Here is a 16,352-nt window from a genome sequence, read left to right on the forward strand (position 1 = left end):
ATAATCTATGGTTCTCAAACTAATTTCCATAAACAACAATAACAAGAAAAAAAGCTGAACTTTATTATCGGTCACGGTCAGGAAGCATGAACAAACTATGACTGGACCTTGTTAGGTACAGGTTGAAGTAAATTAGTAATCATGCGTGTATACGTTCTCGTTTTCCTTTTTGCTAATTAATATACGTCCCGTTTTCATTTCACTACTACGTACGCAAAACAAAATCTAAAAGGATCATTAATGCGTCCTCCGCCCTAATAAAAGAAAAAAAGCCACTGAAAAAACAAAATTAAAGGCGTTATGTATATGAGAATGGGGTCACTATTAAAGTTTTGAATCAGGAGGAGGATGTATCTTGAGTCTCGAGAGAGAGCTTCTTCTGCAACCACATCTGTCTGTGGAATCGGGTAATGAAAAGATCAGCCACTTTGTCGATCTCGTCTTCCAACCGAAACTCTTCTCCCTTGTCCTCCTTGGAGTGTTTCACCATGTCTATCACCGAACCTTCTGCCTCAAACAGCGAGTGTCTTAGGTCTGGATACTTTTCCTCCTCCTCCTCCTCCTCCTCCTCTTCTTCTTCTTCATCCTCTTCCTCCTCCACATATTGTAAATATTGCGGGGAGGCAGCGGGAGTGCTTGACATGGCGTTGTGGCTATACACCACCACCATGTTTTTATTGTGTTCCAGATCCTTACCACCATCATCTAGCTTTCTTGACGTTGCTTTGGCCTTGAGCTTGTGAGACAAAGAGCTCACCATCATGTTTCTGTTGTGGAGCAGGGAGAATATTACAAGACGGGTCTTAAAGGCTCTTGTCTTCCTCTTTAGCTCCTTCGTCTTGTCCTTGGCAAGATCAGCCAGCATGTTTATTATATGCTTCACGAATTCTGCTGCCTTCTTCATTATTTTATGTTGTTTGCCTTGGCTTCACTTTTTGTATCCTATTTGTTTTTTATAAATATTTGTGTTGTAAAAAAGAAGTCTATGGAGAATGGAAAACCGGAGAGATGAAGGAAAGGTTACATTTATACAATCACAATAATGGTCTTGGCTAAGGAAATCCATAAAGCTAGGGAGAAGACGTGGCCGCCCCTGGCTGGTTAAGATTATCACATTTCACAATCTGCCTGGGACCACTCGTTTGCCGCAATTCATATTTTTCCTATTTACACAATATTCACACCTTCATAATAATTTTTATTTTCACAATCTTTATATTTAAGATAAAAAAACTCTAATCAGTAATGATTAAAAACATATATAAAGTCGAACAAGGTTGGATTAAACGTTAAGGAAACAATGTGAAAGACTGAAAGGTGTAAACCGTGTCAAATATTCCTTAGTTAGTATTAGACTTTTAGTCAACCGTTGCTCGCAAACTCTCGTGTCTCGTCTCAAAAGTATAAAGAAAGACGAACCTCTTAAATTAAGATACGTTCCCGTTGATTGAGGCCAAATCGCTTTACTTTTTCTCTCTTTAGATTTATCTTTTGTTGTCTTTTGCTATTATCATATTCGGGCGTCTCCTTTATCCGTTGTATAATGTTTTGAAGAAAGATTTCAAGACATGTCTTGATCTATTTTGACCAAACACGAACAATTTGCGTGAATGTAATGTACTCAATTACTTACTCATCATTAGTCTCGGTGTTTCTAGAGAAGATAATTAGATTATTAACCAAAAAAAAGTAGATTATGTGAGTTACGGAAACAATACATTAAGGCAAGTGTAGCTTTCAGCAATAAAAGAGTGAGAAAAATACACATCAATATTCGCACCACCATAAGGTTACTTTTTGTCCGTTTGAAGCTCTCATTTGATTGTTTTTATCTTTTTTTCCATGACTTAACCACTAAGGTTTCACCATTCCCCTTCGCACGCGTACTCGTCCAGATTTCAAGCTATTAAGCATACAGATACAAATACAAATATGTACATGACATATTTGGGCTTAGGCTTGGGCCCATTGTAACAAATGGCCCGAGGAGATAGGCTTGATTTACGTCTCTTTTCCTGATTAACTAGTCTGCCTTCTCGTGAAACATTTAGAAATATCAGAAAGAGAGCAAGTTTGTACGCAATGATCAATTGTAATTTACGCACATAACAAGATCCAGTGTTGAAGACATATCAGTGTCATTGTGCTTCCAAAGGGAAGCTCACTATTGGTTTTGTTGAGTTAACAATTAATCGTCATCTACCTCACCAACTGAATCATAACTCCTATTGGCGTTAAAACATGTAATATTTTCTGCATTTCTTTCTACTAACTTACCAAAGTCTGTTACATCTCAAATTGCAACCAAAGTCAGTAAACATTTCAAATTGTTATTTAATTAAAGCAAACTCAGGTAGAGGTGAATGACAAAGAAGAGGATATGGATGCTGACAAAACTCAAGCCTCAGCTTAGGCAATCCAATGTCAAAGAGGACAAAAGAAGAGGAAACAGATGGAAAAAAACATACCTTGTGTTCCTCTTCTTTTGCCTTCTATGACATGAGACTGCCTTAGCTTAGTTCTAGAGTTTCCGGCGCAAATTCACTTCGAAAGTAGTTTTATCCTCATTGTATCTATCACCTTCTCTATCTTTCACCAATTTTGCTTTAAACCAAAAAACCAATAAATGTTACATGACGGATTATAAACAATATATTCCAAAAAAGAAATGGAACATCGGCCAGACAAGATCATCAATGTCCTAAATCGAAGAAAAAACAAGCTAAAGTTAACACTTGCAACGTTATTCTTAATCAACAAAGAATATACCATAACACTGTAGAGCATGTCATCATCTTCAACATATAACAGGACACTGAACAAAGAAAATTTGGATAAATACTTGTCAAAGGAAAGAGGCCAGAAAGCAGCAACAAGTTCCACAAGAGCTAACACGAGAGAGACAGAGAGGGAGAGGATACAAAAAGAAGGGAAAATCAAGATGATCGATAAGCAAAGACATACACAGGTTCAGGCCTGAGTTCCGGTCAAAGACTTCATCTGAATGTGATTAGAATCATTAGAATTGGTCGGCAAAGCCTCGTACGAACCGGTTCTTCTCACTCCCGCAGCCATGGCCACCATCGTGTAGGTCACAAAGAGGAGGATGACCACAAGCACGACGTGGACAGTAAACATGAAATCCAAGATGGACACAGCTCTTAGCTTGGACTCCTGGATATCACACTTGGTTGATCCTTCAACACCACTCGCAACATCAAGAAGACGATGACATCCCTCTGGAATGAAGCCATCGACGTAGAGAGAGAGCCCGGTCTGGAGCTGCCAGAGACCCTGAAGACAAATGGCGGCAGCGAGGGCAGCGTCAGCGATGAAGAGCCTGGGGCGGCAAGCGAGGAGCAAGCAGAGGAGTGAGCACAAGGCGGAGATTCGAGCGGAGAGGGAATCGCAGTGAGCTTGAAGATCCGATGTCTGGATTGAGGCCGATGAGGAGGCGGAGGAGTAATGGAGGAAGAAACCACCGGAGGCGAGTGCGAAGAGGAGATCGGAGGGAAGGGGGATTAAGGAGGTGGATTCCGAGAGGAGGAGGTAGACGGCGACGAGGAGGAAGAGGAAGAACACGGCGGCGGAATTGAGGGAGGAGAATCGGTGAACGGGGGTACTTCCTTTGACAAGAGGATCGGAGTAGAAGGAGATTATGGTTTGGTGGAGGAAAGCGACGAATAGAGAGAGTATGAGGATGATCAACGGTGCGTTGTGGAGACGGTGGTTGTTATTACCGGCGGTGGAGAAACGGGGAAAAGCGTAGAAGGGCTTTGCGGCGTAGGATTGAGGAGACTTGAGAACATGGAAGAAAGTGCAAATGAGATGATACAATCCAAGGGTTAGCAGCGACGCCGACGCGAAGAGCTTGTACAACATCCCTCCCATTTTTTTCCGATGATCGCTCGACAAGACTCACTCGGACCCGGAGGGTTTTAGTCTTGGTCGGATTTGTAGTAGCCAAGAGAACCTTTTGTCCGATCCGCACGACGCCAGAGCCCAGAGAGGAATCGAGCACGATCTGGTCACCTGCCCCAATAGTTGAACCAACTGAGTTTTTCGGTTAGCGGACATTAATAACGGTTTAAACCGGTTTTGCTATTCCATATCGTGGATATTACAACTAAACACCCTCATATTATTCTTTTGTTTTGTTTTTGGTAACCAAATTTCTTTCTTTCACCTAAATGGTCCCACTTAAACACGTTTTGGAGTAATGAATCCTAGTTGAAGAATGAAGCATATCGCTGAAGAGGTAGGTTATGGAAATAGAATTTTTATTTCTCACGAAGAGATTTGATTGGTGGTTGATTTGTAGCAAAAATGAGCACGGTATTGGAAATGGAATTATTCTATTTATGTGGAATAAATCATAAATGGTACATTAATGTGTTGGCGACCAGTGACGACCAATAATAATCTTAAGCCATAACTCATAACCATTCAAACAAATAAAAAAAGAAAGAACATCCTTAACAAGCAAATTACAGAGAGCTGCCTTTAATAGACAATGATCGATTCAGTTAATTTGGAGAATAAATGACAAAAGGGTGGTGGCTAAAGCAAATGTTATCATCCGATAGGAGTGAGAAAAGGAGTTGCCATTGGAGGAACTTCGGTCTGAGTTTGTAGATCCTCGAGATCCTGCAGAACACAGAAGATTGAGAGACAAATACATCTTTTGGCTGAAATATAAATTGAGAGTTTTTTTCAAGTAAGAAAAGAGTACGTACGAGTCAAGCAGGCTATGGGATTGACGTGTTCTCCACATCGGGCAGGCAACATTTGAGCATCATTGACATTGATGCCAGCTCGCTCGGCCTTTGAGCTCCCTCGGTTACTAATCATACGGCACAAACACTCTGGATTGTTCCTTATCACCGATTTGAGAGGGTTACAGCAAACCTGAGGCACTTCCTTAGTTCCATTTAGGTAACCGAGGCATGGAGCAAGCTGATTCAGGCACGAAACGCTCTGCCCACTTGTTTGCATAATCCCAAAGTTGGCTAAAACTAGAAATGCAGCTGCAATGGCATAAAAAGATATAAACTTGATCTCCATATTCTTCATCTTAATTTTCCTCTCCTGGGTACCACTATATATGTACTTGTGTTTTTTTTTTATTGTTTGGTAACCAGCTTTTGAGATAGCTAGACATGGTTCACCAGTCAAAACCTACTACCGTCTTTTGAGGACCGACAACACGTAAGTTACCAGAACCCATCAAAATATGAAAAATTTCAGATTACATAAGCATATATACCCCATAAAAAAAAACACAAAAATGCACAGCCACAGATGTACGTAGACATACAATTGTTACTCCATCCTGAAAATCTAGTTCTCCACCATAAGAAAACGGCTAACCAAAAAATATATTTGTCATGCCAACCCATTTGCCCCCATCAGACATCTTCATGAATGGGCCTTTGAGTTACAAGGCCCATATCTAATATGACTGTGAATTTGGTAAAGGGCATAAATTAGTACACAAGGGAGATATTTTGTTTTTCACTGGTTAAGATACAAAGGGATAACTTCTTATTGAAAAACTATATGACAAACAGTCACTTTGATCATAGACAGAGATCAAGGACGGCGAAACATAATGAAACTCATAAAAAAAAAGTAAAAAAGTACAAAGGAGAAAAGAATTGAATAATGGATGAGAAAAAAAAAAGTTAATTATAGGAGCCGAAATGGTTGAAACCTTGAGGAAAAGAGTCAGAAACCGGAGGCATTCTGCTGAACATTGGACTGTGAACATACTCACCCTCGAAATAGGTAGCGGATGAGTAGTCTTCTACGCTCCAAGATTGTTGGCTATAACAAGAACTGGACAAGTCGCTCGGCAGAGGAGGCAACTCGCTGCTACTGTTTGAATAACAAGAAGGAGAGCCACCAAACATGTAACTACTGTCCATTTGATCAGAGTTAAGCGGCGGCATTGGTGAGTCTGTGGATGAGTATTGATTAAACATCATCATGTAATCGACAGGATCGTTAGAACAAGGAGGAGTAGCAGCAGGAGGCGGAGGAGGAGGAGGATCGTCGGGAGATCTAATGGATGTGACGGAGGAGGAAGGAGGCATGTCTGAGTAGACAAAGTTGGTTCGGGCACGAGTGCCACGCATGGACCGAGCGGCTCTGTCGTAGGCCAAAGCAGCTTCCTCGGCCGTATCAAAAGTGCCAAGCCAGTGACGCTCCTTGGTAGTTGGGTCTCTGATCTCAGCCGCGTATCTTCCCCAAGGCCTCCTTCTTACCCCAAGAAACCTTGTACCGGAATCTTCTTGCTTCTTCTTGCTCTTCGATGTGTTCATCCTTCGTCTTTCTCTCTATAGTAGTATCTTATTCATACACAAATCAATGAATCTGTGTTCGCTAATATATTCTTTTTTTCTAGTTGAAGGAGAAGAGAAAAGAGAGAAGGAATGTGTGTTGGTCTTGGAAAAGTATCCCTTCCACAACCCTTTTTTATATAGGAGCTGCACCTTTCCTTTTCTCCCTCTTTTCATTCTCTTTAAGTTTTTTTTTTTGTTTATCTTTATTCCAATATAGCTATTTTAAAATAGCATTGCGTTGAGTTAATTGTGGCCCATGATGATATATCAATTATCAGTCAATCAAAAAAAATTATTATTATGATTTGCCACTTGGTAGCATGTTTCATGCATTTCTCAAGGGTTCTACACTATCTAGTGATTTCATAAATGGTTCTCCTCGAATCTAATGCTTAGATCGGACTGACTTTTATCATACAGCTGCTAGTCTAATTAACTCAATCGATTAGAATACACTGGGAGTATTTTCTGCTAAAAATGAGAGTGAAGGAGTAACAAAGAAAGAATCATTGAAAATAATTACTTATAACAATCAGCTAGTTTATATAATAATAGTTAGATAGATATGATACACGTACTGATGTAACTGATCATCATTCATCAACAAATAATAAGCTGAAAATAAAGAATGAGGAATGATAAGAGAGCCATGATTAGCATGTTACCTTAGATACCAATGTCCCGTGTCTAATAATATGATCTCGCAGTTGATAGACAAAAGTTAAAGACAATTATAACTAGTAGATAAACTATTCAATTTGGAGAATATATTGCATGTGATGGTCCAGATTAAATGATGGAATATGCGTGAACTACGATTTTAATCATGCACTCACCACGAAAAAGAGAAGCAAAACCTGATTATTTCATATATGAAACGTAACAAAATCCTTCTTATATCAATCAATCAACGAGTTTGTTGTTTTAACAAGAATTAATAATTGGGAAAGAAGGGGTGCAATGATGGCCGCATGATGGAAGGTAGTCGACTTAATTATGAGGATAAAGTCATTACTTAAGCTTCTGTTTATATGTTTATAAATCTTGTAAAACTAATCAGTCAGTGTGATCAGGTTTTGACTTTTGACCAACACAAATGAAAAGAAATGGCGACACAAGTTGAAGTCTCAGAGAGAGAGATTATGATATTTGATGAGTATCTAATGAAGCAAGTGGTAGCCTTTCTAAGACGATCTCATTTTTGTGTCAGAGGAAGACCAAAGACCAATTAGGTTTGGCTACACAACCAACAACGTTAGGGACGGTGGTAATGGATCGTATTCTTAATTACTCGGTTATAATATACGCCCCATTAGTCTACATGTACAATAATCATACCAAAAAGTGGGTATTAATTAAGTAGAGAATAACCAAAAACATAATAGGGGTAATGCATGTGCTCTCAATTTTATAGGTTGCAACTTCAATGAAGAGTGCCACACCCTTTTTCATCTCCCATTTTCTAATCCCAAGGCATCTATCTTATTTCATTTACTTATTTTAAATCATTTGTGTTTGTCCGCTTGGCTATTATATAGTCTCTTCCGAAATTCGATTGTTTTAACATAGATTATGACCAAAACACTCCATTCAAATTCGTTTTCCCTATATTGTTTATAATTTTTGTTTTGTTTTACAAACATGCATTATTGAGAACAAAGGAATTTGGGTTGCATGTGAGCAATTTTTTTATGCTTTTAAATTTCATTAATCTTAATTTCATTGGAGAAAACAAGTCCTATAATTTATGTTCCCCCTTTTGACCAACTCTCATTTCTCGTTTAATTTAGTTTATTTCTTTATTATTCCAGTCTTGATGCATTGAATCTTACTTACGTTCTATATTTTTTTTGCTAAAGGTTTATGTCCATCATTTAGGGTTTAGGTCAAGAATCCTAGCTAATTGAGCCATCCTGGTAGACCACCCCGCTTTTCACACATGAGGGGTTTTTCTTTTTTGGCTCAACAACTCTTGATCATCAACATGTGAGGGGTTATATATAACTGCTGAAAGGCAAGTTGGCATTTTGACAAACCATCCTCAACCATTTTATGGAATTGCATCGAACAAATGGATCGTATATATGTATCAGTTTGCAAATCCCAATTTTCATATTGTACATACGTTCTATGGAATGAAAGGGTGTTTTATTAATTATCATGCCATTCTATGGGTCACTCCTTTTTTTTTTAAGTTCGGTATATATTTCCGAGTTAACTGCATTATGTAATGTTCGGACATAAAACCAGATATCCGTGTGGATGTATGTTATATAAGGTAAAAGCTCTTAAATAAGCTTAAGCATCATGAGAAGAATCCATAAGTTTATCATTGTTTGATTTGGATAGTTTTTTTTGTTGTTGCCAATATCACTTTTAAGTTTTGTTTTTACTATGTGACGAATATAAAATTCTATTTTTTTTTTTAATATTTGGTTTGTTTCGATTTGAATGAAAAGAATATATAAGAAACCGAAACAGCTATATCGTCGAATCCTGGTTCTGTTCTCAATTACGAAGGCACTGGCATTTTTTTAATATTTTCTTTATTGTCGAAGTTTTGTAATGTAGAATAATTTGATGATCAATTATCTGCGGATTTGGGCCTCTAGTGGTGTTTTAGATGAAAGAAGAAGAAAGAAGAGAAGGCATGTGCGCCCAACGTGGAAAGGCATACTCTTGGACGCTTAACATAGCTAATCCTTTCTCTAATTATTACCTACACAATTATCTTTTGTCTTATTCAAATCTAATTACTCTTTTATTCAAGCGACCATGTGATGCTGCACACTTATATTAGTTGATTCATAAGTCTCAGCCACATCAAAAAAGTTGAAAATAAAGGAAGACTGCTTTTGGCTCATCTAAACCTGAAAGGATATGGGAGATCTTTAGGGGCACGAACTTTGCAGTGCTAGTCACCGATCAAGTTATCCATTAATCTAACAAGTTTATTCAAGTTATCCGATGTGGTAGTTAAATGTGTTGGAATTAAGGAATTAAATAAGTTAAATCACCTTGCAACATTATAAACCAGTGAGTATTAATACATTCAAAAACTTACAAATTACAATGGCACACTCATATGCAAGATCATCTTTTTATTCTCTTCATATCAACAAACTCTTTTTGCTTCAATACTTCTACTTCCTTTCCTAGTTTATCTGCTGTCTCCTGCATCCTCTTCTGAGACTCTGCCATTTCTCCAGCCACTTCCCTGCAACTTGCTCCAAGTTCTAATGTCTCAGCCTCACAACAAGCCATCTCTTTCTCCGTTACAAGTAACAATTTCCTGAGATGACTAGTTTTCTCATGAAGCAGCCTTAGTCGACTGTATGAACTCATAAACGCGTTCAACACTTGTACATGCTTCCCTGAAACACACTCCAATCGAAGCTTCTCTGAATTGTACTGCTCGATTAGGTCCTGCAAATTAGGGAATGAACACTCAGCTTCACTAGTTACAGCAACAGGTCGCTCATGGTTTTTCGTTTCATGTTTCACAACGGAAACACTAGAGACCGCATCTCTGACCAAACCACTCATTGCTTCATCCACACTCAGCTTGGAAAGAGCACAACTTGTTGGCTGATCATCACCACGTAGACTCTTCATCCATTGCTCTTCAGGTTCGATCACAATCGAATCAGACAGAGGGATGCCTGGTATAAAGCATTAAGAGTTAAGAAAGTATAAAACTTTTAAAAAGAATCAAAATTGTCCATAAATGAAGTACCTTGGTTCACAGAAGCAGAATGCATATCAGAAACAGACGTGAATTCCAAATTTTCGAATATAGAATCATCCTCCTCTGTAATAATAGAAGCTTGACATTCCTTCCCGAGCGGTGCTACTTGGTTTGCATCTTCCGGTACACTAGCAGCTTGGAAGCTGCTTTCGACATCACTCAAAATCAGATCAGCTTCCACCCAGAAATCGATCTCATCCACTGCATCACAACTCGGAGCCATCTCATCCTCCCACTTGAAGAATCCACAAGCCCCGAAACCCTACAGAGAGAGGGATTTGCTTAGTAACCCAGATATTCGGAGTAGCCTTAAAAGTTGCGTGCGATAATTCAAACCTCTTTGATGCCGCATACCAAGTATGCTCGACCGGCATTAGATCCGGAATCGGCTGTAACTCTCCGGCAGGGTCCAGAACCGCAGGGGCAATCGGGGATGGTGAAGGCAGGGCGGAATCTGATATCTTCATCGGTTACGTTGTCACACCACTTGAAGAATTTGCAATCCTGAGCCTGAGGAATTCAAATTTATCAGTAAGAATTCGCGTTTTCTTCGCGAAACGCAGGAGAAAACCAGTAAAGAAGTGGGTACGAACAGCAGGGCACTTGTAGAATCTCCTTTTCGGGTTCTTTTGAGTTTTCGAGACCTTGATTTCACAGAGACCGCCGCCGCAAGGGCACTGGATCGACGGTGGAGAATCATCGGCGTTGGATTTGAGAGGGCAATCATTGATCCAGTGGCCAGGCTGACGGCATCGGAAGCAATTTCCGGTCTGCATTGCGTCGTCACGCAGCTCGTCGACATCCTCCTTTCCATTTTTATTTTTCAGTGATGTTTATATGGGCCAAATGCGTGCGTCTTACAAGTTCTAGGGCCCATAAATATGGGCCGATGTATTTTGTTTTTCCAAAAAAAATATCTTTTTTTGGTTCAAATTAAAGCATGAATTCCCTAAAAATGATGTACTACTACAAGTCTGCAACGATTGTTTGTGGTCGATAAAACGAGTGAATACTAAACAACTATATAAAAAGCATATGATAATCTCTAATAATTCATGTTTGTCCTAATAATTAATGAAAAAAAAATCCTAATAATTAATGGAAATTAAAAGAAAACAAACGCATCTTGCGTTGTTGGAAGGCGAAAAAATAGCAGATTCAATATCACTATGATGGGATGGGGGAGAGAAAACGAGACGTACCTAATGTGTAATACTATTTAGTTAGTTATAGGATTAGACGGTAAATGAGAAAAAGAAAATTAGATTAGTATATGAGCTAATGATGGAGTTAAGTATGCACGTGTGGGAAGTATGTTGGAGGAAAATATACAACTAACCCCAAGATAGCTGTATGTAAGTTTATTTTGTATACATCGAATATCTCTAATAAATAACCAACATAGGAATTAAATGACTTGTTGTTGTTGCGAATATACGTTTAAATCAATAAAACCCACCATTCAATACATCTTGGTAAGTAACGAAATAAAAGGGAAGCAAAGAAGGACAACCACAGAAAAGGGAGCTAACAAGGAGACACGTAGTGATTCATCTGCCCGTCCATCAAACCTACCACACTCCATTTCTTCCTTTCTCTTCTTTGTCTTCTTGTTTTATATAAACTCTCACTCCCCGCTAGCTTTCTAAATATACACATTAACTTGCATAGTAAACAAAGTCACACATCGATCAAAACTCAAATTGTTTTATAACAATATGGTGATGGGTACTCCTTCGTCGTTGGATGAGATCAGAAAGGCACAGAGAGCCGATGGCCCCGCAGGCATCTTGGGTATAGGCACAGCCAACCCTGCGAACCATGTGATCCAGGCAGAGTATCCTGACTACTACTTCCGCATCACCAACAGTGAACACATGACTGATCTCAAGGAGAAGTTCAAGCGCATGTGTATGTTTCTTGATCATAACTATATCCTATTTTGTATCTCTTTTGGCATGATTGACAATAGTTAAAGCTAACATGCACACTTGATTAATATTACTCTCTAACAGGCGACAAGTCGATGATACGGAAACGGCACATGCACCTGACGGAGGATTTTCTCAAGGAGAATCCGGACATGTGTGCCTACATGGCTCCTTCTCTGGACGTAAGGCAGGACATAGTGGTGGTTGAAGTTCCTAAGCTAGGGAAAGAAGCGGCAGTGAAGGCCATCAAGGAGTGGGGTCAGCCCAAGTCCAAGATCACACACGTCGTCTTCTGCACTACATCTGGAGTTGACATGCCTGGTGCCGACTACCAGCTCACCAAGCTCCTTGGACTTCGTCCTTCCGTCAAGCGTCTCATGATGTACCAGCAAGGTTGCTTCGCCGGTGGCACTGTCCTCCGTCTCGCTAAAGATCTCGCCGAGAACAACCGTGGCGCACGTGTCCTCGTCGTCTGCTCCGAGATCACAGCCGTCACCTTCCGTGGCCCATCTGACACCCACCTCGACTCTCTCGTTGGTCAGGCTCTCTTCAGTGACGGTGCTGCCGCACTCATTGTCGGCTCTGACCCGGATGCTTCCGTGGGAGAGAAGCCTATCTTCGAGATGGTGTCTGCTGCACAGACCATCCTCCCAGACTCGGATGGAGCCATAGATGGACACTTGAGGGAAGTGGGACTCACTTTCCATCTACTCAAGGACGTTCCTGGGCTTATCTCCAAGAACATAGAGAAGAGTCTTGACGAAGCGTTTAAACCTCTCGGGATAAGTGACTGGAACTCTCTGTTTTGGATTGCTCACCCTGGAGGTCCGGCGATCTTGGACCAGGTTGAGATCAAGCTAGGACTCAAGGCTGAGAAGATGAGGGCAACGCGTCACGTGCTTAGCGAGTATGGAAACATGTCCAGCGCGTGTGTCCTCTTCATTCTTGATGAGATGAGGAGGAAGTCTAAGGAGGATGGTGTGGCCACGACCGGAGAAGGGTTGGAGTGGGGTGTCTTGTTTGGTTTCGGACCAGGTCTCACCGTAGAGACAGTCGTCTTGCACAGCGTTCCTCTCTGAACACAGAACGCTTTCTTTGCTATATGCCTACCTACCTACACATACTTTGCTTGACCGTCTCCTATGTTTTTCGATCTCTTTAATATATATGCATGCAATAATTAAGGAAGAAATTATTTTAGTGTGAAATGTTAAATGTGGTGGACTCTCTGTTGATGGGTCCTTTCAATTAATTGTCAAATTGTTTGTCTTTCTGTCTTTTCAAATCAATACAATTGTCAAATTTCTTGGTCTTGAATGATATTACATCCACAAGGTCTCGAACTCGTCAAATCGAGATTGGAAACGTTCTTCCTTTGCTGTGAGCTCATCGTGAGGATTCATTTGAGGCTCAATCTCTGCTGCATCTTCGTCTTCGTATGCACCACCATTTCTTGCCTTGAGTACCATCTCTTCCGTCGTTGTCCCCATTATCTCGTTTGCTTCCTTCATATTCACGCATCTATACTTGTCTTCTGAATCCTGACAAACCCTTTCCATTTTCATAATATTAGTTTAATCACTGGATATACATATGGAGACAAGTTCAGATTATAAAAGAGAGATGGAGGGACTCACACGAGAGACAAGTCCAAGCTTCTCAAGCTTCGTGACAGCATCATCCACATCAAAATTGCAACTTTCGTTGAATTCTTCTTTGATGAAGGCTTCACTTTGCTTGTCAAGCTCTTCCTTGCTCGTGGGACGCCCTTGCTTTATCAGCATGAAGAAGGAAATGATGACCTCTTTAACCTGGATTTAATCAGTTTGTTAGCGAAACTCAAGAATATGGTATACAAAATATAAGAAAGGGAGTATTAATTAGCACCTCTTGTTGGATAACTTCATCGCACAGGTGAAGCAGAGTGCCTCTTCCACTGTCTAGCTGCTTATCATACACAGATCTTGTGATAAGGCTCTGATAATCTACCAAGTTCCTCTGAAACCTACATTTCATTCAGGGGAAGAGACAGAGCTAATTAAGGATTGATTTAATCAAAGTGAGAGGTGTTGTCTGATTTTTGAGTGCAGATTACGTGAAAAATGTTTTAACACAGTAGGCCACAACCGTGCTAAGTATGGCAGCGATGACTCTGATGTCGGTATTTTTTAGGCTCACTGAACTTACCACTGTGACCTGTAAAGGCAAAGTTTGATAAAGCACATTTTTCATTGTCCATGTCTTCATAATAATAAATGTAGCAGAACTGACCAGTCCAATGGCAGCAGATACAAGAAACTTGACCCAGTCCAGTGGCGTAAGACCTGGATTTTTTTTCTCTGGCTGTGTCATTATGAGAAACCGATTAATTTATAATTAAAGAGATACATTTGAACAGAAAGTGTTGGTTAATGGATGCTCACAAGTACTATTTCCATATCAGCCATTGGAATGCTTTTGAAGTGTTTCACATATATGTTCCTTTCTGATTCTTTCTTCCCTGAAACTCTCCTGTGTGTGTGTGAATCGTAGACCAAGATAAGAACCAAACTCACATACCTAAAAAGATACCACTACTACTCGAATATTGTACCTGTATACTACAATGATTCTCTCAAAGGTAGGCTCTTGGATGGTTATCTTTTTCATCAAGTTGGTGAGACTGAATCATTGATGAAAACAGACAGAGTCAATGATATAAGCCTTTAAAAAAAGGAAGAAGAATTAGTTGAGAAACCTGAGCTTCAGCTTCTCTATGCGGATTCTTTCGATGTATAAACTATCCTTCTCTGTTTCAATGCTAATATCAATTTGTTGTGAAAGCCCTGTTTCCTTCTTCTTCCCATATATAAGTCTCTTTAAACTGCAACAGGAAATATCAGAGTATAAGTTTTGCAGTTTGATAGCATGTATTTAAAGAAAGCGGAAGGTAACTCACCATGTAATGGTTAGTAGAAAGTTCCAAATACGTACAAGGACTGTATTTACTTTGGCTAGAAAGAAGTAAGCTTTCATATGATCAATCCCAAACCCACGTCTGAATATTATATACTAAAGGAACAAATTAAGACAGATATATTAGATCATTATACATTAAGTAAAGGGGAAGCAGTTTGTTGGATTGATGATACTGAATTTATTAGAAAGCAATTACCTTGTTAGCAAAATGAGGAAGATCATCGCGGGGAAACTTGGAGAAGAATCTTGTTAACAACCTTGTATCAAGCTATAACAAGGATCCATACGTACGTATATAAGCTATCATTAAAGATGTCAGTTCCAAAAAAGCAACTCGTTGAAGATTGTCGTAGTATAGGTACGTACTTTAGCTTCATTAACTACAATAGGAAGATTGAGACGATACTGAGCAGAGAGAGCTACTTGTATTTCTTCATTAGTTATCACTTTAAAGTTGCTCTTCTCCATGACCTATGAGATTTCTCGTTTCATATTTCATTGTTAGTTATTAGTTAGGAAAAGGAATGGAGAGGAAAGAGAGATAGAACCTGGAACAAATGAAGAAGAAATTGATGTTCAAGAGCATCGATTTCTTCAGGAGATAAATTCTGTTGATGAAGCCTGTGCGCGCCACGGACGGGCTCAAAGAGTGAATACAGTTGCTACAAACACAATCACCTTTTACTTCGAATGTTTTTTTTTTTGTTGTTCAAGAAAGATGATGGATGATAGATTATTACCATAAGATCCTCAAAGTGAAGGTGGTACCAAGCTCTAATGGTGTATTCCACTCTCTGGCAGAATCTCAGGAACTCCTCTCTCTCCCATTTCTCCGCTGGAGAATGATCAAAGTGCAAAAAAATTATAAAGAGGAAAAACAGAGAAATGTAGAAGAAGAGAGAAACAGAAAAATGTAGAAGAGAGAAATAATGAAATGTAGAAAAGGAGACCAAAGTGAAGAGACAAGGCAGTGATGAGCTTGTGCTTTAGAATTGGGATCACAGCTTCTCTCTCCAATCTGATCACCTCTTTTTTCTTCTCCCCCATCTTGATCTTGTGTTTATTTCTGATTATAACAAAAAAAACTTGTAGATGCCTTTCAGATAGCAATTTTTCCGATTCAGGAAAGGAAGAGGAATGAATACAAAACAAGAAATTTCATAGTTGTTCCTGTAAAAGCAATAGCTATCCATTTGTGGCATCACCATTCTTCTCGGAGGATGTGTTCTTTTGTTTGGTCTCCTCCTCTCACATGTATACTTAATTTCCCTCCATCTCCTACTTGGTAGGTTATTTCCGTTTTTACTACAAAACCAAAATTTACTCTATTTATTTTTAATTTAATTTCTACGTTTATATCTAATAATCTCA

At 39.5% G+C, this 16,352-nt stretch overlaps 7 protein-coding genes across 9 annotated transcripts; 1 reads left to right on the forward strand and 6 right to left on the reverse strand.

The window, feature by feature from the left end:
- Nucleotides 1–59: 59 nt before the first annotated feature.
- On the reverse strand, nt 60–981 carry LOC18019072 (protein FAM9A). The gene has a single exon (XM_006399828.2). It carries the CDS (start codon nt 902–904, stop codon nt 338–340), a length of 567 nt encoding a protein of 188 aa, XP_006399891.1. The 5' UTR covers nt 905–981; the 3' UTR covers nt 60–337.
- A 732-nt stretch (nt 982–1,713) lies between these two features.
- On the reverse strand, nt 1,714–4,166 carry LOC18019073. 2 transcript variants are annotated; one of them, XR_002899553.1, is made up of 3 exons: nt 2,965–4,166; nt 2,469–2,604; nt 1,714–2,032 (listed from the first exon to the last, which is right to left on the reverse strand). XR_002899553.1 is itself a non-coding variant. In XM_006399829.2 (2 exons), the coding sequence occupies exon 1, from the start codon at nt 3,889–3,891 to the stop codon at nt 2,971–2,973; it is 921 nt and encodes a 306-aa protein (XP_006399892.1). In that variant the 5' UTR covers nt 3,892–4,166; the 3' UTR covers nt 2,242–2,604; nt 2,965–2,970. The 2 variants fall into 2 exon arrangements, 1 of the variants encoding a protein (XP_006399892.1); XM_006399829.2 differs by lacking the exon at nt 1,714–2,032 and having other exon boundaries at nt 2,242–2,604.
- A 237-nt stretch (nt 4,167–4,403) lies between these two features.
- Nucleotides 4,404–5,070, reverse strand: LOC18019074 (lipid transfer-like protein VAS). Its single transcript, XM_006399830.2, has 2 exons — nt 4,737–5,070; nt 4,404–4,647 (listed from the first exon to the last, which is right to left on the reverse strand). Exons 1-2 carry the CDS (start codon nt 5,062–5,064, stop codon nt 4,523–4,525), a joined length of 453 nt encoding a protein of 150 aa, XP_006399893.2. The 5' UTR covers nt 5,065–5,070; the 3' UTR covers nt 4,404–4,522.
- Nucleotides 5,071–5,684: 614 nt separating this feature from the next.
- On the reverse strand, nt 5,685–6,323 carry LOC18019075 (ethylene-responsive transcription factor LEP). The gene has a single exon (XM_006399831.1). The coding sequence runs from the start codon at nt 6,321–6,323 to the stop codon at nt 5,685–5,687; it is 639 nt and encodes a 212-aa protein (XP_006399894.1).
- Nucleotides 6,324–9,352: 3,029 nt separating this feature from the next.
- LOC18019076 lies at nt 9,353–10,884 on the reverse strand. Of its 2 annotated transcripts, none has more exons than XM_024156292.1 (4): nt 10,686–10,884; nt 10,447–10,602; nt 10,081–10,354; nt 9,353–10,006 (listed from the first exon to the last, which is right to left on the reverse strand). In XM_024156292.1, exons 1-4 carry the CDS (start codon nt 10,866–10,868, stop codon nt 9,438–9,440), a joined length of 1,182 nt encoding a protein of 393 aa, XP_024012060.1. In that variant the 5' UTR covers nt 10,869–10,884; the 3' UTR covers nt 9,353–9,437. The 2 variants fall into 2 exon arrangements, with proteins under 2 accessions (XP_024012060.1, XP_006399895.1); XM_006399832.2 differs by having other exon boundaries at nt 10,429–10,602.
- Nucleotides 10,885–11,747: 863 nt separating this feature from the next.
- On the forward strand, nt 11,748–13,320 carry LOC18019077 (chalcone synthase 3). The gene is made up of 2 exons (XM_006399833.2): nt 11,748–12,003; nt 12,108–13,320. Exons 1-2 carry the CDS (start codon nt 11,811–11,813, stop codon nt 13,100–13,102), a joined length of 1,188 nt encoding a protein of 395 aa, XP_006399896.1. The 5' UTR covers nt 11,748–11,810; the 3' UTR covers nt 13,103–13,320.
- A 25-nt stretch (nt 13,321–13,345) lies between these two features.
- On the reverse strand, nt 13,346–16,028 carry LOC18019078. The gene is made up of 14 exons (XM_006399834.2): nt 15,932–16,028; nt 15,722–15,816; nt 15,530–15,643; nt 15,348–15,452; nt 15,178–15,249; nt 14,962–15,074; nt 14,761–14,886; nt 14,617–14,685; nt 14,447–14,534; nt 14,295–14,366; nt 14,119–14,219; nt 13,911–14,028; nt 13,661–13,834; nt 13,346–13,564 (listed from the first exon to the last, which is right to left on the reverse strand). Exons 1-14 carry the CDS (start codon nt 16,026–16,028, stop codon nt 13,346–13,348), a joined length of 1,563 nt encoding a protein of 520 aa, XP_006399897.2.
- Nucleotides 16,029–16,352: the final 324 nt, after the last annotated feature.

This window comes from Eutrema salsugineum, unplaced genomic scaffold (genome assembly GCF_000478725.1).
Source record: "Eutrema salsugineum unplaced genomic scaffold, Eutsalg1_0 scaffold_2, whole genome shotgun sequence".
In the NCBI taxonomy this organism is placed as follows: Eukaryota; Viridiplantae; Streptophyta; class Magnoliopsida; order Brassicales; family Brassicaceae; genus Eutrema; species Eutrema salsugineum.

Bases quoted from the DNA above. Each gene is read 5' to 3' on its own strand.
- LOC18019073 (XM_006399829.2), bottom strand. From the start codon at position 3,891: ATGGGAGGGATGTTGTACAAGCTCTTCGCGTCGGCGTCGCTGCTAACC.
- LOC18019075 (XM_006399831.1), bottom strand. From the start codon at position 6,323: ATGAACACATCGAAGAGCAAGAAGAAGCAAGAAGATTCCGGTACAAGG.
- LOC18019074 (XM_006399830.2), bottom strand. From the start codon at position 5,064: ATGGAGATCAAGTTTATATCTTTTTATGCCATTGCAGCTGCATTTCTA. The intron at 4,648-4,736 runs GTACGTACTCTT...TGTGTTCTGCAG, and splicing joins TCCCATAGCCTGCTTGACTC to GATCTCGAGGATCTACAAAC.
- LOC18019077 (XM_006399833.2), top strand. From the start codon at position 11,811: ATGGTGATGGGTACTCCTTCGTCGTTGGATGAGATCAGAAAGGCACAG. The intron at 12,004-12,107 runs GTATGTTTCTTG...ACTCTCTAACAG, and splicing joins GGAGAAGTTCAAGCGCATGT to GCGACAAGTCGATGATACGG.
- LOC18019072 (XM_006399828.2), bottom strand. From the start codon at position 904: ATGAAGAAGGCAGCAGAATTCGTGAAGCATATAATAAACATGCTGGCT.
- LOC18019078 (XM_006399834.2), bottom strand. From the start codon at position 16,028: ATGGGGGAGAAGAAAAAAGAGGTGATCAGATTGGAGAGAGAAGCTGTG. The intron at 15,453-15,529 runs GTTCTATCTCTC...GAAATCTCATAG, and splicing joins TTCTTCTTCATTTGTTCCAG to GTCATGGAGAAGAGCAACTT. The intron at 14,887-14,961 runs GTGAGTTACCTT...TTCCTGTTGCAG, and splicing joins TTTCTACTAACCATTACATG to TTTAAAGAGACTTATATATG.
- LOC18019076 (XM_006399832.2), bottom strand. From the start codon at position 10,868: ATGCAGACCGGAAATTGCTTCCGATGCCGTCAGCCTGGCCACTGGATC. The intron at 10,603-10,685 runs GTTCGTACCCAC...TGAATTCCTCAG, and splicing joins GATTCTACAAGTGCCCTGCT to GCTCAGGATTGCAAATTCTT. The intron at 10,355-10,428 runs GTTTGAATTATC...CTCTCTCTGTAG, and splicing joins TGGTATGCGGCATCAAAGAG to GGTTTCGGGGCTTGTGGATT.